Source organism: Vanessa tameamea, chromosome 2, assembly GCF_037043105.1.
Source record: "Vanessa tameamea isolate UH-Manoa-2023 chromosome 2, ilVanTame1 primary haplotype, whole genome shotgun sequence".
NCBI classification, from domain to species: domain Eukaryota; kingdom Metazoa; phylum Arthropoda; class Insecta; order Lepidoptera; family Nymphalidae; genus Vanessa; species Vanessa tameamea.
The window spans coordinates 1,866,486-1,893,577 of NC_087310.1; the positions used below are offsets into that span (position 1 = coordinate 1,866,486).

General features: G+C 31.8%; 3 protein-coding genes and 3 non-coding genes across 6 annotated transcripts; 4 read left to right on the forward strand and 2 right to left on the reverse strand.

The window, feature by feature from the left end:
- Positions 1-571: 571 nt before the first annotated feature.
- Positions 572-9,663, forward strand: LOC113398207 (uncharacterized). Its single transcript, XM_026636829.2, has 6 exons — positions 572-761; positions 2,610-2,779; positions 6,233-6,303; positions 6,376-6,515; positions 7,187-7,336; positions 9,268-9,663. Exons 1-6 carry the CDS (start codon positions 695-697, stop codon positions 9,423-9,425), a joined length of 756 nt encoding a protein of 251 aa, XP_026492614.2. The 5' UTR covers positions 572-694; the 3' UTR covers positions 9,426-9,663.
- Positions 9,664-12,722: 3,059 nt separating this feature from the next.
- Positions 12,723-14,356, forward strand: LOC113398206 (phosphatidylinositol glycan anchor biosynthesis class U protein). Its single transcript, XM_026636828.2, has 3 exons — positions 12,723-13,596; positions 13,692-13,963; positions 14,066-14,356. The coding sequence occupies exons 1-3, from the start codon at positions 12,833-12,835 to the stop codon at positions 14,317-14,319; spliced, it is 1,290 nt and encodes a 429-aa protein (XP_026492613.1). The 5' UTR covers positions 12,723-12,832; the 3' UTR covers positions 14,320-14,356.
- A 717-nt stretch (positions 14,357-15,073) lies between these two features.
- Positions 15,074-24,811, forward strand: LOC113398205 (uncharacterized). Its single transcript, XM_026636826.2, has 12 exons — positions 15,074-15,203; positions 15,492-15,666; positions 15,891-16,175; positions 17,745-18,025; positions 18,334-18,519; positions 19,322-19,609; positions 20,359-20,476; positions 20,816-20,955; positions 21,624-21,913; positions 22,380-22,592; positions 24,046-24,235; positions 24,636-24,811. The coding sequence occupies exons 1-12, from the start codon at positions 15,161-15,163 to the stop codon at positions 24,788-24,790; spliced, it is 2,364 nt and encodes a 787-aa protein (XP_026492611.2). The 5' UTR covers positions 15,074-15,160; the 3' UTR covers positions 24,791-24,811.
- Positions 24,323-24,396, reverse strand: Trnat-agu (transfer RNA threonine (anticodon AGU)). The gene has a single exon. It is a non-coding gene; the product is annotated as a tRNA-Thr (tRNA).
- Positions 24,812-25,008: 197 nt separating the features above from the next.
- On the reverse strand, positions 25,009-25,081 carry Trnar-ccu (transfer RNA arginine (anticodon CCU)). Its single transcript has one exon. It is a non-coding gene; the product is annotated as a tRNA-Arg (tRNA).
- Positions 25,082-25,882: 801 nt separating this feature from the next.
- On the forward strand, positions 25,883-25,954 carry Trnaw-cca (transfer RNA tryptophan (anticodon CCA)). Its single transcript has one exon. It is a non-coding gene; the product is annotated as a tRNA-Trp (tRNA).
- The last annotated feature ends 1,138 nt before the right edge of the window (positions 25,955-27,092 follow it).

The following is a 27,092-nucleotide window of genomic DNA, read 5'->3' on the forward strand; positions in this document are numbered from 1 at the left end:
CGCTTTGGGTGGAAGTAATTGAACCTCGGTCACGAATACCTGTCGTTGTGTTGAAAGAGAAGATTAATATTTCGGAAATGGCTATTGAATCAACGATGAGTTTGAAAATTTTTAATACCTGGATCATTACATTTTTTTAACCTTACCTCACTTTGATTTGGTCAACATCAAAATGGCAGGACGGCCATCTTCTAAGTTAAGGTCTAATTATTTAAAATCAATTATAATTATTATGAATTTGTTGCGTTGGATCTATATCCACGTTTATGCTGTCGCCTATGCGACAGCATAAACGTTGTCTTGACCCAAACTGACCTGATTTATACTTAACAATTTTGCCAGTAATAAACGTGGAATTTAAAAAATGCTTGGTCGAGAATCTGTAACTACAAACCCAAACAACGCTTCAATTCCTACGTGATTATGTAAAATAATACTATTATAAGCTTTTACCTAATCGATGTTATGTTATTTATATGATAATTGTAATATTTAAATTGTTGTTGATATTAACTAATATATTCCGTGGTACAAGTGGATGACATTGAGAACACTGAGAAGCTGTTGCAATCTCAGTTGCCAGCAATATCATACGTAACTCTGACGAAGGTTGTGTTGTAGATCGCAAACCTCCTTTAACAGCGCAACGTGAAACACACGTTGCTTTATAATTTAATAATAAAACAAATTAAAAATGGTTTTGCGTTCGGTCGGTTTTTTATTTAGTATAGTCGTCGCTTGTTCTGGATCAATTGACATAGGTGAGTTATTAAAATTAAGAGTGTCTTCAAAACATAAAACAAAATTATTCCAAATTTAAATTTATAATTAAAAAACAATTTGTCTGTTTTTTTTATTTCAATCAGACAACTAAAATAATGCACTAATATATATAATATATTATAAAGTTTTAATGTTATTATTTTAATATGTCACGAATATGACTAAGTTATTCTGAGCGATTCAAATAATTTGGAATAAGGAACGTCTTGAATACATCGAAATCAACTTTTAGATGTTGCCATAAATCGCCATACTTTCAATAATGAAGACATTATGTACTGTGATATGATACGGAAAATGTAATGTATATTGTATTTGAATCCTAATTGTAAATCTCTGCACGAACACTTGTTTCGGAAACGTTTTAATATTTGTGTCGCGTAATACCTTAACCAAAAACTAAGGAATTTAATATTAAGATGTTTTTCAAATTTTGATCGTTCCTTAACACCTGTTTATAATTATAAATATCAACTTAATAATTGTATTAAGTTGATATTTAAACAAATATTAATTAATAATCAATATTAAAATTAACATATATTGATATGTTTCTATCCAAAAATATACATGTGAAACAAAATAGGCGATTTTTTAAAACAAATCAAAATATCTTGATCATCTTTATAAGTGCTTGAGGAACTCAGAATCACTGAACAGAATTTGATCAAATTTAGTAGGAAGTAAGCTTAAACCTGAGGGTAGGACATTCTTTGATGCCTTACACCTGACGAACAAACCCTGACTCGCGAGTTAAGCAGCAGGCGATAACTAACTTAATATAAGTGCAACCATTTTAAGTTATAAATATATTATTTCAAAATTGGAATCTGCCCCCAATAGTGTAATATCATACAAACATGCTTATTATGATCGGCGATTATGACTCTTATAATTGATGGTTTTGTTATATAGAACAAGAAGTAATCCGCCATTGCAAATACGTATTTAATATCATGTTTTTATAATATCACGTCACATTGATGTTCATCGGACCATATGTTATCCATACCATATGTTTATATCTATTATTCTAAAAACTTGTTTTTTTTTTGTTCCTAATATTGTACGTAGAAAAACATTCTGAATCATGGTTTCGGATAGTTCGCCGAAAGTTATAAATTGTCTCGCCATTTCGAATACGAACAGGATTCTGAACATGGCCCGATGTTCTCTCTTGTAAGACGATAGGTAGGACGGTAGGTATATTAGGTGGTAGTGCTGGCATCTGAATAATTACGGTGGTACTCGTTTGATATAAGGAATTAGTTAATATTTCTTACAGTGTCAATATTTATGGGCGATGTGACCACTTGCCATCAGGTGGCTCATTTGTCCGTGCACATACCTATATCATAAAAAAAACTCCAGCAATCAACTTTTTCGTGAAGAAATTGTTAAAAACATTATGTACTACATTATACCGTCGAGTGAAAAGATCCAGGCTAGTGACGTCTAGCCAACCGGACGTCACGAAGCTTTATCAATTATTAAAGAGCTTATATTGTTTATTTAAAAATAGCAGAAGACTTTACTGCGATCTTAGAAGCGATCTCACAGGATGGAATCCGATATGACCTTAATTTTAAGGCCGAGTCTAGTATTAGCCAGTATTATGTACATTGATCCATTTTAAACATGATCGAGTATATTTCTTGCTCGAAGAAAAAAAATACTAATATTAATAACATTTGTTTATAATGTATGCGATTCAAAAAAAAAACAAATCAAGTGAAAAATTGAGAAATTTTGGCAGTGTAATTTACGTACCTACGTACTACGTAGATGGTATTAAAACATTACTGTAAAAGCTATTTTATTTCCAGAAAAATACTTGAAAACATGTAACAGAAACTCTCCAGATGTGAACGATTGCCTCGTAGACGCTATTCAGAATGGTATCACTGCAATGGCTGGAGGTATTAAGGATATTGGAGTGCCGCCCGTCGACCCCTATCACCAGAAAGAACAAAAAATTGAATACAAAAATAATCAAGTAAGAAGTTTATTTAATCTTCTATGAATTTGCATCACAGTTTAATAAAAACAAAGCAATGGACTAAAGAAGAACTAATAATAATTGCCATATCATTTTGTTTCCTGTATCAAATGTATCGTAATTATAATGTATTATAAGATCCAAGTTAAGTCGTTATAAGTTTGGAATCATATCAATATTTATAAATACCATAATAATAAAAAGTTAAAAAACAGGTAATCATACCGGAGTCACGATACAAACGTGGTTTTATCAATGTATTAATGCGATGGTACATGAAATAGTTGTGTACTTATCATAAACATGTATTTGACAGTTTTGATAACATCATAGATTCGTAATCACAGCGATGGAAATGTTACAGAAAAATATTATAGCATAAAATGTACGTAACGCTTTTATCGTCTGCATAATACTGTAACTTCTAAACTATTAACTTATTGAAATCAAAGACTTATAACAAAGACTTATACGATAATTTTTTTCTAATTCTGACCTCTCAAGGTCTAGACCGTTACAGGCACTTCCTTATTGCTAGCATAGCATTCGGTCTTTGTTTTTTTCCTTATAACTCAGAGCCTTATTCTGCACCAAAATGTGAGCTTCAAAGGATATTTTCGGGCGATAAGTAATTTCCAATTAGCGTATTTATTCAGTCCAGACGGCTCGTATTGTTGTTTTGTTAAATATCATATTCGGTCATATTGTAGTTGTCCATTGAAAAGCATAGACTATGCATTAAGCAACGATCCAAGAAGGCAGAGTAACGTTAAACGCATTCAAAATCACGCAGATCAGAAAATAGTTAAAATTGTTACAAATGCAAGTTACCAAACATCGGACGGTCACAATAGTCTCCTTACTCTTGTGAAATATAGATTTTATTGAGCTACAATTTCCCTATTTCACAAAACGAATACTTGCACGACAATAGAAGAAATAATAATGTTCAGTTACTGTTTTTTAATTACTCTATACTATTTAAACGATTATTCATTAAAAATAAGTTATATTTGTATCTTAAATACATTACACTCACCAATAATGTCAAGATCTATAAATTCGCCTACGTTTATAGTTCATTTGTTGCGATTCATTGGAATCTGTCCTAGAGATAGTTATCGTGGTAGGTTGTATTGACATATGTATATGTATGTATGCTACTGTTGGGTAACATTATCAAAACTGTAATGAATACCCGTGCCAAATATTAGTCATTTTACATTTAGATAAAAATATATATAACATTTAAAAATATATATAATTTCTATTTTGTTGCTGTCTTTAGTCTGAGTCTCACGCACACACTAAGACATATTGTAAGCACATATTAATTCACGTTGATAAAGATTTAACGGGTGTGTCTTCGTTATCGAATATACTACAGTTTATTTGCTTATTTTGTGCAATTTTCCAGTTTGTGTCGGAGGATTTGTGCAGGCTCTATTCGTCAGCTATAGCTAAACATTTTGTACTGTTGTTTTTCGGTTTGTAGAAAACCTTTCAACCAGTTGACCTAAAAAAATAGAAATGGTAATAGATTCACATATAGTTAATTGTAGTCCATTAAATAAGAGAATAAGTAAGCGGATTTCCTCAAAATGGGCGTTCAGTAAAATGTTTTTCATTTTATTGTACAGCCTTAACGAGTTAAGGAAAATATATAATAGTTCCGCGCTCGGCTAGGACAACAAGATAGTCAGGTACAAATTTTTTAATTAGAATGATTATTGTGCAATAGCCGTGTACCTGATGGAACTTCATATTGACAGCATCTCGGGAATCATATAACTTTTCTAGAATATTCTAAAACGTACTTTGCCTATATTTTTACCTATTGTTCGCGGTGATAAGGCAGTTCTGTGTAAAACGCATAAAAACCACGGCACATTCACGTTTCTACTTAAGTAACTTATGAACTTCAATGATGCACAGACAAAAAATTGGGTAATAATGTTTTAAATTAATTCTTAATTAAATTGTTCTAGCCAAATATTTCTCATATTGGAGTAGGATTACAATATTACAGGATTACTATATCATATACAGTAAAATATTATAAAAACAAATAATATATGGTTGAAACAAAATAGAAAAATATTAGGAGGTAAACTGGTCCCGATAAAGTGTAGAAAACTCCGTAAAAGGAGTGACGTCATCAAGTGTCATAATCATTATGACATCATATGAGTGTTAGTCCAGTCATTACATATGTATGCAAATGAACCGAGAAAGCCAAATTTTGGATATTACTTATTATTGGGGGCCTAGAAAAGCATAGCTTTAAATTAAAAAAAAATGCATTTCTCACCCGTTTTTCCCGACGTAATGACTGGACTATGTTAGTATTTCATGTTGAATGCATCGAGTCATATCTTAAATTAATTTATTACGTAAAGGCATAATAGAAAAGATGACAATAAAAAAAATAATTTCAGAAGTTAAAAGGAAATCAGCTTACACAAAATATGTACAGCTTCACTTCACACTTTGTCGTACATACACAAACACTGAATAAACAAAACCAAATGAGAGGAACAAAGACTAAGAATGAAGCAACAATAACGACTTAAATAGTTTGTTAAATATGAGACTAGATACGAATAGAGGCGCCTATCCAAAACGACTATGCCCGCTCTAACCCCTTATCGCACACGTGTATACACGTTGAACTAATATTTACATAGTCAAATATTCATAATATAGAACACATAAAATGCTATAGTATACACTAAAACAAATATCAAACTATACATTTTGGCTGAAACAACAAAAATATGTATTTACGAGTTTTGACGTTAAAATTATGTTGTTTTTATGCTTTTCGTGATATAATCAAACTTTATACAACAAAGAAAATCCTTGATTTTTTTTTGTTTTAAATTAATCTTTAAGTCCATTAAAACATAAAAATACAACCGAGGAATAAAAATATAAAGGAAGTATAGTAATTATTATGTAGAATAAATTAAATTAAAATATATATTAATAAATATAATATATTTTAATTATTATAATATATATAATATATATATATATTAATATAATATATTTTAATTATATTTATTAATTGTAGCTGCGTACGCGTTGAAATATTTGCAAATGGTCTAGTAATATTTTTTAAATAGTGTAAAGCTTATTTGTCAATTTTACACATATTGACTTTGAGCAAGTCCAGTCATATATTCTACCGCCAAACAGCAATACTTATTTAGTATTTTTGTGTTCCGGTTTGAAGGGACATGGTATTCGCAATGTGAGGGATAGTTAAAATTTCTTACCACGTCTAGCGTCTTTGGGGTCGAAAAATTAGTCGAATTCGCCGAATACCAAATACTCCTTGCAACTGTACTTCTTAGGCTTATGAGATACTGTGACAGCAAATTTAAAAATATTCACGAATACTATAAGCAAATTATATAGGATAATCTTATATTTATATTATTTTAGATTCAAGCCAAGATGGTTACCAAAGACATACTAGTACTCGGCTTAAAAGAGTCCACCGTTCGAGATGCAAGGTATGCTTTCGATCCTATAATAATAATCATGGATTGTGAACAAGTGGATTAAAATATAATAAAACATTCCAGACTACGAGTAGATGATGACAGTTTTCATCTAGAAGTTGACATGTTCAGCCCTGCGGTGTCATTGAGCGGTCGATACGAAGGCAGCGGCAGTTACAATGATTTAAATGTCGTCGCTCACGGAACCTTTGTTACAAATATGAGTAAGTCCAAGAGAATACACTATGCTATCTGTAACGTTAATAGTGTCTCGTATTGTTCTATAGATTATAGTTATTAGTCGCCTTCATCCTTTTTGGTTTTGGGTAGGTGCAGTGTGTTTTATAATATTGTAAAAATTATAATTAAACACAGAGGCAATTAGCTTTTCCAACCCTCCTTGGCTTTTGGTTGTTTATTACTCTCCGTTAGGATTGTGGAGACGTATTTAATAATAAGAAAAATCAGTCTGCTCATTTCGAATCTCGCTCTAGTCAATGTAAAGATTGGTCAATTTTCGTAAAAAAAATAATAATAAATAGGATAGAAGAATTCGTCGGACAGACCTCAGACTATTTTTTTTCCTTACTTAAGTAATTATCAAGTTTGGTTCGGCACGTGAAAGGCCGTCAGACATTCCTAATTCCAGTCACAAGCTTCATTGATAGTCGTGACAAGGACAAAAATAATTTGAGAAACGAGCACTTTACGTTGCGACGTCCGTTTAGATTTTTTGCAATGGATTTTGAAACCATTAATCGATTATTAACCTTCAGTTTTTTGTACCGCGCTATTTCATTTGAGATATTTTTTTTCTTTAACAAAGCTAAAACGTTAACTCTAGTTTCTTGCATTAGTAAAAATTATAAATCAGTTTTTTTTTTAACTTTTATAGCTGACCTTGTATACACGTGGAAGCTAGATGGAAAACCTGAGACAATTAATAATGAAGTATATATGAAGATCAAGTCATTCTACATGAGACCAGATGTTAGTAACATGCAGGTTTATCTTACTAATGAATCGCCGGAAACCAAAGAATTGAGTAAGTACATCAATATAAAATATACGTCGTAACAAATTATGGATTCTTAACAAATGACATTTTGAATGTTGGCTATATAGTACTTATAATATATATAATATTAAAATGTGGCTATAAGTAGTTAAATGAAATAGTTCTGTCTTAAAAAAAATGTTATTAATCAAGAACGTATTTATTATTTTATGGAGGAGGTATTAGCAAATCGCAAGAAATACGTAAAAGTAAGGTTTGATTATCTTAACTCTTTCTGTCATTTGAATTGGTTGTGCTAATTCAAAAAGTGCCCCATATTTTGCCTCAAATATCAAAATAATAAGTATAATGAAATAAATATTTAAAATAATAATATATAAGGCTATTACTAATATTATTGTATAAATTATGACAATTATACCAATTAGTGTTGTCTTTTCAAACGATGTCGAAAACGGCAGCCAATCGCAATTGAAAGTAGTCTGTGCAGGAGATAATAATATCGACCAGTGTTCGACAACATACATACATCACGTGCACTCTGATTCTCGACTTTATAAAAGGATCAGAAACCATACTATTAATATTTAATGGTTAGTTAGTCATTCGCTCGCCCTCGATTCATTTATTTGGAGAAGGCGTAAAACATAAATTGTGTGAAAAAATTATGTGTTGCAGGTTATTATTTAAGAGCGCATTTGCTGTTAGATAGGTTATGTCGCCTAGGTACTCAAGGTGCAGCCGTTGAGGCGTCACGGTAGAAGAAAAGTTACTTTTGACGCTTTCATACGTCTTCAATAAATAAATGCACTAATCAGAGATATCTTTACCTATATATATGTATGTATTGTCTTCTCTGTAAGAAACACTCGGCAACAACACTAGCCTAGTAATTTTATTTGATTCATAATAGTAGACATAAGCTGAAATTGTAATGTATGTTAAAAGCAATTAATTTGCAAGGCCATGGTCGTATTTAATTTTTGCACAGTGTACGAGTGATTTGTAATTACTCATAAAACAACAGTAGAATTATCCAATTATATTTTAAGAAAAAAAAAAACGGACTTGTAAAGTTTTCCTGAAGATATCCTATGACTTAAATTCTTATTTTAAATGAATTTAGTTGTACATTGTATTTTATTTTCCAGTAATGATTAAATTATTTAGTTTTTCTATAGTTATTAACTGTAAACCATTAAAAAGTTGTTGCAAAGGAATTGAAGTTGTTAATTAATAAATAAACTTATAAAACGACTTAATAAACTTAAAAACGGTAACAATATATTTTTTTAAATTCATCTCCTTTGGGTGATGAAACTTTGTTTATAAATTCGACATTACAGATTACAGAGAGATAAAAATCTTTATTTAGGCTTACGTTATTGATTTATAAGTAGACAGACAGACAGTTATAGACATTTCTTGAAAATTCCTCACTTAAAGGGTGAAATTGGGCTTGCAAGTTTCTACATCAGTTTTCGATTTTTGAAGAAATTAGGTTTTCCCGTGGGAATCCCCGTGGGACGGATAAATGAATGGTTATAAATACTTTTTTTTAAAAGCGGTTTTTTTAAAAACGAATAAAGTTTATTTTAAGTAAATAAATAAATATTGGACAACATCACACACATTACTCTGATCCCAATGTAAGTAGCTAAAGCACTTGTGTTATGGAAATCAGAAGTAACGACGGTACCACAGTTAGTATGTTTACAAATGTATTACCTAAATAAAGTAAAGTCTGTGTAGTATAATAATAATTAGGGACATATTAAATACTATACATGAGTGATGTCGAGAACTTTAAAATAGGTCTAAGTATATTTATAATATGTGGTACTGAAATGTTTTAGTGAAATAAATGTATATTACCCGAAAATCGTAGCTTCAAAATCGCCTCAGCACTTCTGAAATTTATATATAATAAGAGTAATATATTAATTGTTCTTTTTCAGCCGCCCTTGGAGTGAAAATAGTCAATGAAAACTGGAGACTGTTGTATAAGGAACTGTTGCCAATAGTACAAGCTAACTGGGATAAAATTGGCGTTAGAGTAGCTAACAAGATCTTCCTGAAAACCCCATTTAATCGTTTGTTCCCTAACACGTCGTAAATATCCGATTAATACATTCAAGTAAAAGAGCATGATAAGTAGTTGTTATGTAATACTATTGTTTTTGAATAGGTTATATAAATTTTTATAGTAAAGAATATGAACATTGGTTCAATCTTGCAATATAAAATAAAATGGTGACATCGGGATTATATACTCGTACATATTATTGTATGCGCACATGTGATAAGATTATACATTCTTAATGCAAAGATTAAATATGTTAATATAATATAAATATTCGAATTAAATTAAGAAGAAAGTATCTGATATTGAAGTTTTTATTTTCAATTCAAATCTTAGACAAATAAATAAAATTAATTTACATTTAATTTAGAACCTAAATTCAAAATAAAATTATTACAATAAATTTGTCTGTCATTTTCTGTGAATGCTATCTACGCCGATTGTGTATTGTGCGTCCCGAGGCGCGGGTGTATAATACGCCCATAGCATAGCCAACTACTAAACTTCGGGTTGCTACTAATTCTTGATAAAAATCCAATGATATTGTCCTAATTGATTTAATTGATTTTTGACCATCCTCAAGCTAGACCAGCCATCCGCGCGGGGCATAACATATAGGACGGGAAATCGAACAGGTACGGAAAAATAGACACCAAACCAAAGGCTTAACGTGATTTCCGAGGCACGGGAGTGTCAATACTGCCAACTTCTAGACTCCGACGTGCTTCTCAGACTGTGAGCGTTTTATACGCAACTATTAAGCGCAAAATATTCTGGAACTGTAATAGGAGAGACAATTACTACACATGATATAAATATTTTTTAAAGATTCGAGTATATTTTATATTCATTATTGCACGACTTATGTATAATGCATATACATCAGAGAGTGCTTTCCAATCGAAGTAATACGTTTGCCTCATTACGACAACTATTTTTACTATTATACTCTTGTTAGTTCGGAATCAAGATAGTTTGCATACCGTTGTAAAGTTAAAAATTGATTAAAATTGATAGAAAAGTAAAAAACATAAAAACATTCCATTTCCTTAAATGCTTTTTTTTCTCGTGGAAAAACTTAAAAATATTCATTTGTTTGCTTAACTACAATTACGGTAATTGAGTGGCTGGACGACTTAATATCATTGCATTTTCACTATGAAACAAGTGTATAAGAAGAAACAATATTAGTTTATGTTATCGTCTACAACAATTTCAATGAAGTAATCAACTGTCCTTTGCACTTTGCAGAATTAGGATTATTTTCGTCACAAGAAGGCGGTGCAGTAATACTTTCATTATAATTGCTATGCACATTTAAGATATTACTATAATTAAGTATCATATAAAAAACAAAAATCACTGCAGAAAAAAATCCTTAGAATTTAAACAAATTAATGTTTTAATATCCTATACTATTTTGATATACAATTGGCTAGAAATATATATATATTTCATTTAGTTTTTTACTCTTTTCATTACCTCTATAACGGGAACAGCGCTATTTTTGAGAAGTGTACGACCTTTGTTTGATGAATATTTATCGGTAGTTTTGAAATGATTGCTACAAATTCTACTACTTTTTGAAGGCGTCCAACTGCATTCACTTCTTTGTTTACGAACAATTGCGATCCATTCTTGAAGCCGAATCTCAGAAGTTGGAAACCTACGAAGAAAAGACGGTAAATAGTCAAACTCGCTGTTGTCACACAGTAAGGTAATGTAAATGATTTATTTCTTTGTTTACGAACAATAGCGATCCACTCTTGAAGCCTGATTTCAGTGGCAGCTTTATTTTAACGTATTATGTTAATGATAAACTATTTATATTTTCTTTTCTTATATTCGACAAGTTTAATTTATAATTAAGTGTATCAAACAAAATTATAAAAAGGTTATTAAAAGAAAAAGAGAACTCTGGAGTAAAGATGACTTTACTGCCTAATATTCGCATCTGTACTTTTATTCTATGTCCGAAACGCACGCATCCTTGTCGTTCTTACAAAATATCAGAATATTAGAAAAATAAATGAAATATATTAATAAATCAAAGTATATTGCTTACTTACATGTGGTATGAGATCCCTTGTGTTTTATTAACTTTGGTATCGTAATTGGTACACTTTCTAAATACACACAATGGCATTTTGGATAGTTATTACGAGGAGCGCGAAACGTATTACTCGTTTTCGTGCGCGACACAGACTAAAGACAATACGTCCCAATTAGGACGTTTTCTAGTCTTCACCTTTCGCGCGTTTATAACATATCTGTTTACTAGAACATCATTGATTTAGGGTATTAATGCTGGGAGTTTTTTACAGAAACGGTTTTAAGAACTAGTTATTTTATAAAGAACGAACGAACTGTTTCTTGATTATAGGACATATAACTTTAAAACGAACGAGACGACACTCGGCACTGGCGGCCGTCATTTTGGTACTGCTTCGCGAAACGTTTTCGATCACGTGTAACTGACTAAACACTCTATTTTGATCGCCGTAAGGACTATTATTATATTTATATTAAACCAGTTATAAGAAACTACTTTGGATTTGAAGTAACGAATATGCTACAATGATTCTTATTCCTAAAGAAATACAATACAAATTTGCTTGTAGAAGAATCAATAAAAATTACGAGACAAAAAAAAAAGTTTTCGTAGGCTCCTTATACTCATGATTTTTTTATTACAGATTTACTATTGACTGCTTATTAATATTATTAATCGGGTAATCCTCAGCCGTAATAGTTGAAATTACAAATAATTTAAAAATATTTCTTAAATTTTTTTTTGTTAATGCAAATTTTTTAAAGCACGGAGCGTAACGGAGGATTAATCCAAATAAATTATAAAGTCGACCATTTTCAAAATTATATGACTCCAGCGTTGAATATACATTATTTCAGTAAAGTATCGTAAGTATAGTAAGTTCTAGAACCTATGAAAACAAACCGTTTTTTTTATAACCGTTTCAAAGAACTGTTTAGTAAATGTAAAAAACTGGTTCGTTTCGTTTTACGTAAAATCAGGAATGACCCAGCACTATAGGGTATGTCTTAACTACACTCGTAGTATTTTAAATTTTTAATCGATTAATCGTATGGCTTTGACGTTTACAGTATTTTATATTAACCGAACATGTGGCATTTAAATTTTTAGCAAATAGCGATAAATACTTTAAAAACCTAATGGGCTTAACTGCTTATTTTAAAATACTGTTATATTAAATGATCATCGTCCCCATCTCTAGTTGCTCTTATAAAATATGTTAACACCGAGCGATAGACATTTGAGCTTTGACACATTCGTTTTGTCATAACTCTGTCAGTTTCAATTTTACTGATGTATTTTTCAGTACACACAATTTGAAAACCATAAAATGGAGCTGCTTGATTGATCTGGAACTGTTATTTATCATAGAAATTATTTATATCCAATGGCTTTAATGCGGAAATATTTTGTAGCCGGCATAGTGAGATATTGGCTTATTCATACAGACTATTGGCAGACAATTGCTAATAGAGTTGAAATAGCAACGCCTCTGAACTCATGGAAGAGGTTAATTGAAGGAGTATATTTGTACGATCATGGGATAGATCCTTATGAAGGGGACTCGTTTCACGAGTCTCCTATAATGCTTCTGTTTTTTCATTTTATATTAAAAAAAGTACCTTATCTATTACCACTTATATTCACTTTTATGGACATTCTAACTGCACATATTCTATACAAAACTTCGAAGGCGTTTGTTCGACTTTTTGAAGAGACCCAAGAAAAGAACAAACAACATGTAGCTGAGGAATCCAAAACAATGCTTTTGAACAAATCTCAGTTAAATGAAGCACCAGACTATGTTTTGTCAGTTTATTTATTCAATCCTTATTCTGTATTGAACTGTGTCGGAATGACCAGTACTGTCACTCAAAATTTATTAATAAGCATGTCTTTGTGGGGAGCTGCAAGTGGACAAAAATTGCTTGCTTGTATATTTATTGCGTTGGCTACTCACCAAGCTCTGTACCCCATTCTTCTGGTTGTACCAATATCAATTTTATTAGCAGATGTGAATAAGGGATGTAATAAGTGTTCTTATATTAGAACACTTCTTGCCTTTGTTTTGTGTTGGGGTTTTTTGATTTACATCTCTGCATATATTATGGACGGCTCCTACAGATATGTTTATAATACTTATGGTTTTATGTAAGTAAATAATTTTTGTATTGTGTTTCTATATTAAGTGTTTTAGTTTTGCATTACAGATTAAAATCATAAAAAATTCAATCTTGTTTTTTCAGACTAACAGTACCGGATTTAAAACCTAATATTGGCCTATTCTGGTACTTCTTCACAGAGATGTTTGAACACTTTAGACTGTTGTTTGTCTGTGCATTCCAAATAAATGCACTGGCACTATATGTAGTTCCTTTAACACTAAGGTTTCATAAAGAACCAGTGTTATTAGCTACAGTGCTAATAGCTCTTTCTACAATATTCAGATCTTATCCTTGTGTGGGCGATGTTGGGTTTTATTTAGCCCTTTTGCCTCTGTGGAAACATCTCTTTACATGTATGTATTTTTGCAAATTGTTTTATATAAAGAATTTTTAAATATTAAATAATTTTGTATATGGTGTATTTTTTAAAACTAATATTGTCACTATTATTTCAGTTATGCAACAAAAATTCATTGTCGGATGCGCATTTATCATCACATCTGTACTTGGACCCACCGTTTGGCATCTATGGATCTACTCTGGTTCCGCCAATGCCAATTTCTTCTTTGGAGTTACACTATCATTTGCAACAGCCCAAATTTTTCTGATAACCGACCTTCTATTTGCCTATATCAAGAGAGAGTTTACACTTAAACATGGTTCATCTCGTAGAATTGACGATAAGCCAGCTAAATTAGTTCTTCAATAATTCCATTTTTTGATAAAATATTCAAAAATAATAATATTATTTAACATGCATTTAATTTACAAAGCAAATAGTTTACAAGCTATTTTATGTAGTTATAGGAATTTTCTTATTTTTATATTATTCAACATTCACTTCAAAATATTATTTGTCCATAAAGGATTGGTTGTGACGTCACAAATATGGAGTATTAGGAAGTCGTTTATTAAGTCAGTAGGATTAAAAAACGAATTACATGTTAATAACACTACAGATATATTCTATTTGATGTAATTATATTATGTTTGTATGTTATCAAATTTAATAGGCACAGCTAATAGTAGGCGGATATTTTGAGTGGATGAATTACATATTACAATAGACCTGTTAATGTTTCAACTAATTTAATTGTTAAAATATAGTTTAGTGCCTGAGAAAACAATAAATAATTGAATATGTTACAATATTAGAACACAAAAATGTAAAAATATTATTAGATTACAAATTTTAATAGTCACATATAGCATACCCGTAAATTTTACAACTATTGTATATAATTTCTTTAACTTTACATATGAGAGATTGACTGTTTGTTAATAAAGGCTAGTTTATACGATAATAAACTTATTCATGAACTAATATCAATAAAGTGGTTTATTTTTAAAATTCCCTTTCATTTCTATTCATGTGCATGTATATCTTTTTAATTAATCCGTTTTATAGCAACGCCCCACTTACCCAATGAACGATTATCTTATCTCTACCAATCTGTGCCTATATCACACACACACACCCTGACATTAAAGAACGAGTGATAGTGTCATTATGTTTATTTCTGTGTTAATGTAACCTAACATTTTGAAATATGAAAAAAGTATTGTTTGTGCTTTTTTGTGCTATATTTACATGTAAGTATAATTTTAGGTACATCAATCCTAATTCATTCATAAAAAATTGAAGAGAATTGAGGCATAAATGTCTTTCTTTTCTATTTGTTTTCAAGTACCTATGTTTATAATTAACAATATTTTATAAATTATTTTTCTGGGCTAATTGCTTACTGTATTTTTAGAAAAATATAGAAGTAAGTATAATATAAAGAACAAATATTGACAATTTAGTATATTGAGCATAAATTAATTGTTTATTTAATATTAATAGTAATAAACGTATGAAAGAATTTTATTAAAATATAGGTTCGGAAGAGGTTGTACAGTCAAGCATACCGTCACATTTGTTGGAATGCTATCGAGGCGAAACTCCTTTTCTTGGAGCTCCGAAGAGACTTGACGTGTTTCTTTCGCTCCTTAGGCGATTGGAACTGAATACAAAACTTGATATGAGATTGTTTAGTGCGGCATTGCTAAGAAGGTATTTTCAGGCACTTATATATTATAACCATTGACTTGATATGCATTATAAGGCTAAACAATGTATCGGTTTTGTTGTTGTTGAATTTAAATTGGTCAAATTAAAATCAATGGTGAATTTAAGTTTAATTTTGCTCTAGGCCTAAATAAATATGGCGCATATTTGATATTCTAAGTCGTAACAAAAGATGTTTTATTTATATAATTAAATTTAAAAAATTTCAGTCTTCGGCTTGACGGTATCGAATTGTTTCCTAACCTGATAGAGACAGAATTCGTCTTACCATACCGAGCATCTGCATTTCAATTTCATAGATACAAGTTACTGATGGAATTATTTTTACCGAGTCAAAGTGATCTTATAAATGTGGACGAAAGTCTTAATAGTATAGAGAAATGTCTCCTCCACAAAATGATCAGTTCAACGGTACAGCCATGGGAACGGGGTGACGAAAATGTTGTTTGCCCATTATCCGTGCAGCATCGACATATGCAACAAAGCGCAAACAGGTAACGAATAACGAAGGTCAATAAATGCCTATACCTATTATAGTTATTGAAGTTGAGTATGTTTATTAATTGGAATAAACATGAAATGACCTAATTTCGTAAGTAAAATTTGATACTTTAACATGTTTCGATTGCCATTATAGCATTTTATTGCGGTGCAGTTTGTAAGTTGATTAGCAAAAGGAAAAGTTCTGGCTGAATTTGACGGCATGACGCAAAAAAATAAGACAGATTAATTAGATATATGTCGACCTCCGTGGTCGAGTAGTGTGTACGCCGGTTTTCATGGGTACTCCACTCCGAGGTCCCGGGTTCGATTCCCGGCCGAGTCGATGTAGAAAAAGTTCATTAGTTTTCTATGTTGTCTTGGTGTTTGTGGTACCGTCGTTACTTCTGATTTCCATAACACAAGTGCTTTAGCTACTTAAATTGGGATCAGAGTAATGTATGTGATGTTGTCCAATATTTAAAAAAAAAATTTTAAAGATTACTGCCAGAGGTTAAAATAATATTGTTAAGATTCCATTTCACATATTTCCATGAATAACTACAATTAAAAGCCATATCATGAAGTTAGTAAAAAGTAGAAAAAAAATCTGTGTCTAAATCTCATTGTCTTTGATTACGTACGCCTGAAGGCTATATTAGAGTAAGGTCTATTCCGGAGAACTCTGTAACAGTAATTAGTAAATTGTAGTTAAACAAGACTTTATAGTCGAATCCCTTATCATCATCATTACATAGTATAAAACAAACTCGCTTACCGCTGTCTGTCCCTATGTATGCTTAGATCTTTAAAATTACACAACGGATATTGATGGGTTTTTTTTTTAATATATAGATTGATTTAAGAGAAAGGTTTATATGTACAATACATGCACAATATCTTAGAGAAATACTGATAATTTTAGAGGTTTCTGAAGTGATGTCGTAAATAAACACATTTTTTGCACTTACATTGCAAACGCTGGCTGAACCCTACGAGATAGATCAAAATAATGTACTACAGTATTGTACACCTTAAAACAGTCTTCAAAAGTGCGCAATGGTATATGACTATCTCTTAGGGATAGCCCACAGCAACCATTTTTTATCCTTTACTTTACGAGAAATATGGCTTATTTTCGAAGCGATTTTAAGCAATACATCATTAATCCTTATCTAATAAAGTACCTTAAATACATTGCGCATTTAATATAGATCAATATAACCCCATACAACATGTAATTTAAATGAATATTTTCGAAGATATTACAGATTTAAAACGCAGGGACATAGCGGTTTGTGTTGTCTAAGGACTGTAAAACTGTGAACGTTGTAATACATTCTGTAGTATATTTAGTATCAGCATTGCACCCGTGCGAAGCCGGGGCGGGTCGCTAGTACCAGTATAAAGTTGTCTTTATGCTAGTATTAAAATAAAAACCTGTCAAGTATACCGTACCTCACGTTAATTTCGTTTTCTTCATTTTCGTTTCATTTCCGTTAAAATGTGTAGTTATAATTAATTCGACTTACAATATGAATAAAATATGTTTATGCATAACATCAACTTTCGTATATTAACAGGTTGTATAGCAGATGCCCAATTGAGGATGGTGTAATCCAGACTGAATGGGGTACTGTATCCCCAGGTACCATAATAGCAGCGATTGCTTCCTCCTTACAAATACAACGTGTGTCAATTAAGGATATTTTAAACGCAAATATATTCCGAACAGAAATATCACAATCATTACTAGATTCAGCTATGGAAGATTGGAATACGAAAACTGAAGCATTTGAAGTAGATGATATGGACGCTGAAACAAATATCGATATTAGTAACATATGGGCCGCAACTCTGGCAGGTACCCAAAAATTCAGTAAATTAGAAACGTAAATTCCATTGGGTACGATTTTCTTTGGAATTAGATAGACACCTGGGGTGTGGTCACCACTGTCCACAGATGTTGGCACTGAAGATTACTAACCGTCCCTTACATCGCCAATGCATAACCAAACTAAGATGGTATGTCCTTCATACAAATTAGTTACATTACCTCGCTAACCCTTGAAACGGGAACACTAAGTATTTCTGTTTGACGGTAAAAATGATGGGTGCTAGCGACCCAGAAGGGCTTGTAAGGCGGCTAAGTTAAGAGTTTTCTTTTTTAAGGTGATTTAGCAGAGGTTGTTGTAAATCAAGGTCCGAGAGTCGGAGCATCATCACATAATATAATAATAGGTAGCAGTAATCGATGGAACGACACTATTCTCCCAAGGGACTATCACCTCTTCCCCCAGAATGGAACGTCACGTATTTGGCATTTCACAGATGCGGAAATTTTAGCTGGTATTGACGGTTGGTATGACAAAAAAAAAACTATTACTGCGATAAAATAATGCTTAAAGCAATGTTATACCCATCTTTGGCATCCTCTCCACTTCTGAAGAGAATGTTTAGAGCCTATTGTACCAGATTGCTCAAACCTTCCATTTCATCACGGTGTTTTCTATCACCACCGAACATTAGATGAATTATAAACTAAGTAAATACAAATATACAAAATAAATGCACAAAAATCTCTGGTTTAAATTCACGTATTCTAGGCACTACTCCATCTCGGCATTAAAAATACTGAAATAAAGACGAATTATGTCATAACTTCTTATTTTATTTATTTAAATTTATAAAATGAGTTAGATGATTGAAAAATTAAGAGCCGAGATGGCCCAGTGGTTAGAACGCGTGCATCTTAACCGATGATTTCGGGTTCAAACCCAGGCAGGCACCACTGAATTTACATGTGCTTAATTTGTTTATAATTCATCTCGTGCTCGGCGGTGAAGGAAAACATCGTGAGGAAACCTGCATGTGTCTAATTTCAACGAAATTCTGCCACATGTGTATTCCACCAACCCGCATTGGAGCAGCGTGGTGGAATATGCTCCATACCTTCTCCACAACGGGAGAGGAGGCCTTAGCCCAGCAGTGGGAAATTTACAGGCTGATTATGATTGAAAAATTTATGTTGTCTTAGATTTCGTTTAAAAATTATATAATTTCATATTTTTAATCATTTTTATTGTTTTACAAAAACAATAGAAATGATTAAGACTAGATATTCAAAGATTTTAAATAGATTCAAACTTAAATTTTCCAGGACTTATATTAGCCAATTATTTACCGACATGGGTCAGCCAACGACGAAGCTTGCGGTTATCGCAAGTAATAGAGATGTATTATTCAAATGAAGGAGTATCTTTTGAACCGTCTGTCCGCGCTTGTAACAGGCTAGCGTTGTTTTCGAAGATCAACAGCTCACAGTTGTTTACTGAAGCTTCTAGATTCGCACAGATTTTATCTCTGCAACAGATAACTGTCTATATTAATAAGGATGTAATGGAGAGAATAACGGAGGCAGCGGTCACGGCTTTCATGAGTTATGTTCGTAAGTATTTAATGCTATTTTTGTTAGTTATTTTAACTACTATAGAGGTATCCCGGTAATCCTACTCATACATACCCTGTTGCTAAAAAACTAATCAACGATATTAAGATGATCCTATAGACAATTACTTTTTTTAACTAATTAGAAATATTCCAAAAATACAAAAAACAAAGTAAGAGCATCTTAACTTACCTAGTATAGATTTTATTTAGATAAAGCAGTACCTAACTAAACGCAGTAAGAAATCATTTGTAGGATCTACTTACTTAAATAAATATAAGCAAACATATTAACGATTGAGATTTATTAAGTATTAGTATAATATATATATAATGACTTACACGAGGCAAGGTATCCGTTTCTATATTAAAATTCCGCAGATATTTTTAACTTTGCCGATTCATAAATTCAAATTATTTGTAAGAAATACATCGGTAAAGAAGGCATATTATTCAATACAATATTATATAGATGATAAAAAAGCGTGGAGCTAATACTAAATGTATTTTTTAAATGTTTGTAAATATAGTTGTAATTTCGCTTAATATAGTTTGTTAATTGACGATTCAAAAGTGCTCGTAAAAGCCTACTCGAATAAAGTATATTTTGATTTTGACTAACTTATTAGTACCTAACGTTACCAAATACCTCAAACATTTTAGGAAAACGGTAGGATATGTGATATAAAAAGCCTTCCCCTTTCACAGTAAATATGTGGGTTGTTTATTTAACTTTAAAAACTTTAATAGCAACAGTAGTGAGGCAGAATCACAAGGAATGTAAAAAGTCTTTCAGCGTTCCAACCATCGACCTGATCGTGGCGACCGACTCAAGTTGGAAGGGTTATGAAGTAGAGCAGTTTATGTCGTAAGTATTAGTAGCTAAATTTAAACATTGTAAAATGCAAGATTAACGTCTTGCTCCCGTGTCAGCAATCATTACTTATTGTTATAAGTAGGTATTGGTTAATTAGTCCAGAATAACGAGGCATAGCAAATTATGCTCATGCTGGGCAGGTTTGGCTACATGAAAATTTTGTCATCAACATATGTATTCTCAAGGAAGGTTGACTTTATTCAGGTTATTGGCCGTATACCAAATGCGCAGTGTATTAACTTTATGGAATACCATACAGTTTACACAGTGCGCCTGTGCGTTTATTTACAAATGAGATGGAGGGAATGGTGGTGACGATGTTTTGTTAAGGTGGATAGGAGGCGCTTTGGAATTGGAGTCACAGCGCAGTACAATAGCACTGGTGCACGGCAACACCGGCCAGTGGATCGTGCCGCCCGCCGACAACTTGACGTGCTTTTACAGTACTATCGCGAATAATACAATACAATGTAAGATTTATTTAATCCCATGCCTGATATATATATAACATAAGATAAATTCATGAACAAAATTAGTTTATAAATGTTATAAACAAAGCTAACTTAGTACAAATAACTTTACTCGTAAAATAAATCCCGGTAGGTAGTTATAGATTTTTCAAAATATTCTGACAACAGCTAAGAACAACCTTTTTTTATATTACTGTTTTGTTAACATTATAGAGTTATCGGTCTTGATTGACTACTAAATTTTTTATGGTATTATATGTAGGACTAAATATAGGAAGAAATATTAAACAATCCTTACATCGCCAATGCGCCATCAACCTTGAGAACTAAGATGATATGTCAATTGTGCCTGTAGTTACACTGACTGACTCATCCTTCGAACCGGAGCACGACAACACTGAGTACCGCAGTTTGGCGGTAGAATATCTGATGAGTGGGTGCCACCCAGACGGGCTTGTACTTGACTTACCAGGCTACCACTAAGTAGTAGTTACATACATATTGATTAATTATTATTATTATTAGTCCCTAACAATTTTTGTACTTATACTTACAAGCACATAACCAATAGCGTTCTGGAGTACTGTCAAACGTAGATACTTAAGACAATGAGATTTAGATATAGACAGTTACTACTTTTAACCAATTTAATTTAAGTATTTGTGTAGGGCCAAATCGTCTAAATCTACCGAATGTTATATCAAGAATCATCCAACACAGTCGGAACCAGACGTTACAAGGTATATCAGACAGGATAAGCGCTGGACGCAGCACCGTAGTTCTCGTCATAAGCCCTACGGATCGACAAGCGACTGACGAGATAGAACGTTCGAGAACACTGATGGCTTCCTTGCGAAGGAGCTTCTTTGACACCTACTTCGCTTATGTGGCGCAGGATATAAGAGATTTTCAAAATATTAACAATGAGTACCTTGATTATTCAGAATTGTTTTTGACGGTAGGTATTAAAATAACCTATTTATGGTACCTGCTACTAAAATCGAGCCATTAATACAGATTATTTAAAATGCAAATGCATTTTTCTTATTGATTTATTATCGGTAGGTAAACTCTAAAACGGACTCCATTGAATGTAAATGGTCACCACCTCCCAACGATATTGCCACTGTAAGAAATCATAGTCACCAACCTTGAAAACTAAGATGCTATGTCCACTGTGACTTGCTCAACATTGGTTTTTTGTTATTGATGATTGCTTTTGATTAAGTGAAAGAAAGTTTTGTGTGTGTTGTCAAATACCTAATTGTTTTTGTTGTGCTAATGCGTTGTTAATATGATAATAATAATAATTACATTCCTCAATTCAAAGTACTTACTCCAAATAACAGTTGATCCTTGTAATTGTGCCAATTATAATTTACAATCTAATTATCGACTATCTTTATAATACTTTTTTTTCGTAGGTTGATTCAATATCAATTCTGCACGTCATTAGCAAAGTGGATAGCGATCTTGTAAAAAGTAATATTCCATCTAAAATAGTCGGAGCTCAATGTCAAGTTAATGGCACCGAATTTTACCAAACTGCCTACGAAGATTACGTGTTGCCAGGCCGTGAACAGTCGTACCGTATTCATCCGTTTTACTTACAGAAACAATCCGACATTCATGTTCAGGTAAGTGAGACTTTGTGCCAATAGGGCAAAGATTATTTCGATAGATGTTAGGAATATGTGTGTTGTCTATGTAATCATTATATTATAATACCTCAAAGGATTTTTGTTTATAATAAACGTTGGCGGTCGGGAATATGGGTAAAGATGGCCCATAGACATTGGCGCTCTAAGAAATATTAACCATTTCTGACATTGTCAATGCGCCACCACTAAATATTGCTGTTTGGAAGTAAAATAACTGATGAGTGGGTGGTGCCTGCCAACCTGGGCTTCCACAAAGAACTGCCAGTCCGTACATTTACTGCATGAGTTTACATTCGAGATGTTAAAGCCAAAATACTATACTTATCAAACGTATCGAAAATTAATTTGCTAAATCAAATATAAATCCTGTACGAAATTTTTTAATTTAAAATAAATTAATTGTATTCAGAGGATTTAATTAAATTGTAATAAAAATAATAACTTATTAGAATTATTAATAGCAATTATATTGATTTAAATTTATTAAAATTAGAATTACATAATTTTTAATTATTAAACTAACAACGCCATCTATGTTTCGTTTTGAATACAAGTAATCATGTTATCTTTCTAACAGTGCCATCTGTATTTTCTTTTTAAAATATATTACCATAACAAATCCAAACTATTTTTTTTAAATTATATTTTTGTGTAATACTTTTTCTAAAATTACGATTATATACAGGTATTTTAAAGAATACTATTATGCAACTATCGAGTTCATCATTTTATTATCAAGTTAATTTAAATTGTTGTGGTATTTTCACCAGCACTAATTAATGTGTGTGCGCAGTTTAAACTCCACTGGTTGGGTCCAATACTGATTTGTTAACCTCAATACTGTTAGTAGGTACCACCCACTCATCAAATATTCTACCGCCAAATAACAGTACTCTGTATTGTTGTGTTCCGGTTAGAAGGGTGTGTGAGCCAGTGTAATCACAGGCACAAGGGACATAACATCTTAGTTGCCAAGATTGGTGGCGCATAGGTGATGCAAGGAATGGTTAATATTTCTTACAGCGCCTTTGTCTATAGACGGTGTTGACCACTTACCATCAGGTGGCCCATATGCTCGTCCACCAACCAACGCCATAAAAAAAACTTTTTTTTTTATTATACAAATTATTCCATTTATTATATTTAACTTGTATTTAATTATAACAGTTTTAATTTTACTTCTAAAATTCCGATAGTCACTTCGCCGACATTCAAAACATTACTTCACAAATCAAAATGATAGACTATTCAAGATCGTCAACAATTATATCAAGTCATTTCAATGTCAAAGTTGTTTATATTCTTCTTCGATTGGAATAGCCTATAAAATTATATCTACATTGTTTCTTTGTTTATTGAATGTGTCACGGTACACATCAAAGCTGCATTAAAAAGATTATAATGTAATTTGTAAAAATTTTCTACGTAGTTCCGAAACGATGGCCAAGGAAAGATATTGGTCTGCCAATGGCGCGGTGCTGATGATTCCCACTTGTGTCACACCATAAACGAGCGTGAAGTCTACACTTTTAACATAACAAACCCATGCCCTTCACCGGAGTTCTGTCTTCCGGCTCATTTCGCCGTCTCAGCGCTAACAACTCAAAATTTGTGTGCACGTAAGAACAGTATTAAAAATACATTTTTGATAATATAAAATATGTATCGTAAAAAAAAACAGAATTAAAAAAAATGTTTATCCACCAAGGCCCCGGGGGGATTCGAACCCCCGATCTCCTGTTTACTAGACAGGCGCTTTAACCAACTAAGCCACGGCGCCGATATGTGTAGTGTCGAAAATTGTTTACATATTCTTGCGATTCATACATATCTATATATTAAATTTTTGAATCTACATAATTTTACTTACTGTTGATCTGCTAAATTTTAATAAAATTTCTACTTTTTATTAAATTATCTCTTTTAATAAAAAAATATTTTATTACTCCTTATAGTTTACGAGGTTTTTTTTATTGTGTATTGATTATTGTATTTATTTAGTTTTTGATCATGTTCCAGATAACGAGTGCCGCCTGCCTCACCAAGTAGGTTACTACATACAACATTCTGGTTTCCGGTGCTTGTCTCTGCTGGGCTCCGCGAAAAAAATGTCGCCGCTTTGGAAAGTACATCTGGCACTTTCTCTTGTGATCTCATTATCATATTATGTTTAATAAAAATTTAAGAAATTTAAATATTTTGTTTTTTTACCGCAATATGCTCAGGTTTAATTTTAATATGTAACGGAGTATTGTACTCATGTTTTTTCTACTCATATACGGAGTATGCTACACAAATTCCGGAGTTGAATATACAACATTGTAAATAAAAAAAATGTGATTGGTTAAAAAAATACTTATCAAATTCAAAATTATAACTCGTTTATAATGTTTACCCCTGGTGGGACTCGAACCCACAATCCCCGGCTTAGGAGGCCGATGCCTTATCCATTAGGCCACAGGGGCTTGTGATGAGAGTATTCAATTTAGCTAACACAAATGAACATAATATAGTATTTTTAAAGTATAATTTTAATATATAAAAAGGGAAAAATACGAGAAAACATTTGTTTAAGGTAGTCGGAAAAAAAGACTAGGAACTTAATATCTTGCAAAATCTTTTAGTGTTAAAATAAATTCGTCAGTAAAGCATCAATTGTGTTTTTGATTATTATTATTATTTTTACAAATTTTCATGTAACTTTATAATAAGAAACAATTATGTAACCTAACACCTGGGAAGGAACTGACCTCTAAAACACAGCGAAAGCTAGTTTGGAATTCAGGGCTGATATTAAAAAAATGTAAAAAAAACTTGTGTGTAAAATGAATAAATAAATGCTTCGCATCATAAGGCCGAAGAGTATACAATAACATTTCTAATTATAATTATTCCTCAATTACTGCTTCCTTATATCTATGTTAATATTTACGATTCCTCAGTGCTTATAAACCGCCATCTAACCTCTAAATTTAATATTTTGTATCAAAAGCATGCTAGCTGTAAATACCTAGATAAGGAAATGAAAAGAGGCCGTGGAAAATCGAGTCATACCTACAATAATAGTATTGCGAAAAAGTTCTCAACTTCGACGATAGAGTGCGCTGTAATTAAAATTATTTATAAACTCATGATATTATTGAAGCGTATTTTAATATTTTTGAATATTTTTTTAATAACTAAGAAAACTTACAAAATAAATATAATTTAGAGAAAATACTATTACTATTTTGATTATAAAGCATATTTTTGCATCAACGTGTAACGACTCCGTGGCGCAACGGTAGCGCGTCTGACTCCAGATCAGAAGGTTGCGTGTTCAAATCACGTCGGGGTCAAACTGTTTTAATTTTTAACCGATTTTTTGTACTATGCGGACAATATAAAAAAAATATATATTTCAAAAAATTATATGAAATTGAAATAAGAATTAATGTACAAATCTTGCAAGCCCAAATCCCTTGGTCGTTTATATACCGTTTATTTGGATTCGACAAATACATTTTATTTTCTTATTTTACTTCCTTTAAAATCAATTTATGGATCCCTCTCACTATAAGCGGGAGGGCTTTGTAAAACTACTGGCCGAGTGCCAGTCGACAGACTACCCACTAAAATCACGCGGTACCCTCGCCGTCATTGAAGATCGTCACAGAATCGCTTACGCGCCACACGCGTGATTCATATATATTCCTAGTCATATTATGTTTTGATTAAATAAATATACTTAATAGATATAAAACTGCTGTCAGATTGCAGGATAGTGGTTTTAGTTTAGTCATAATTTAGGTTTACTTATAAATACAACTACTTCGCGGCCCAGATTAAAATAACAATTTAAAGTCATTTTTCAATTTTAAGTTCATTATTTTGTCATAAGCTAGTGCAGGGAGTGCAAAAGCCCGAAGACAGTGCGTTGGGGGCACATTGGCAAATAGCCCATAAAATGTTACAAGATGTCCAAGTATTTCAATTTACTAAAAACATAGTGACATATATGATTAATATTAATGGCGTTTATTGTTTTAACGGTGATACAAAATATCTTTATCGATATTATGTCAGCAATTGAGTTGTCATTCAGTGCACGTCAAAACTGTTGTTGTAACAGCAGTTTTAGAAAATTCATTTTTTAATTATCTAGGTAAAAATTTTTTTTTATACTCAGAAAAAAAATAAACATAAGAAATCGAATATCAAGTGTAAAACTTCATTTCAATTCGGAAATAAGATAGGAAATTATTTTTTGAAGCACTTGCTGCATCTTTGTGCACCATATTATTACCGCCAGAGTTGTCACCTCAACGTAAAATGCATAGATACTTATTGTATTTTTATCTTCAAGAAATACATTGATACATACATACGTTTTCTTGACTTGTATATTTACTTATAACTGGATAAAAATAGTTTTAATAATAACTTTTCAATAAGAGTCAGGTCTGTAGGACGGGCATTAAAGTTGTACTTACAGTA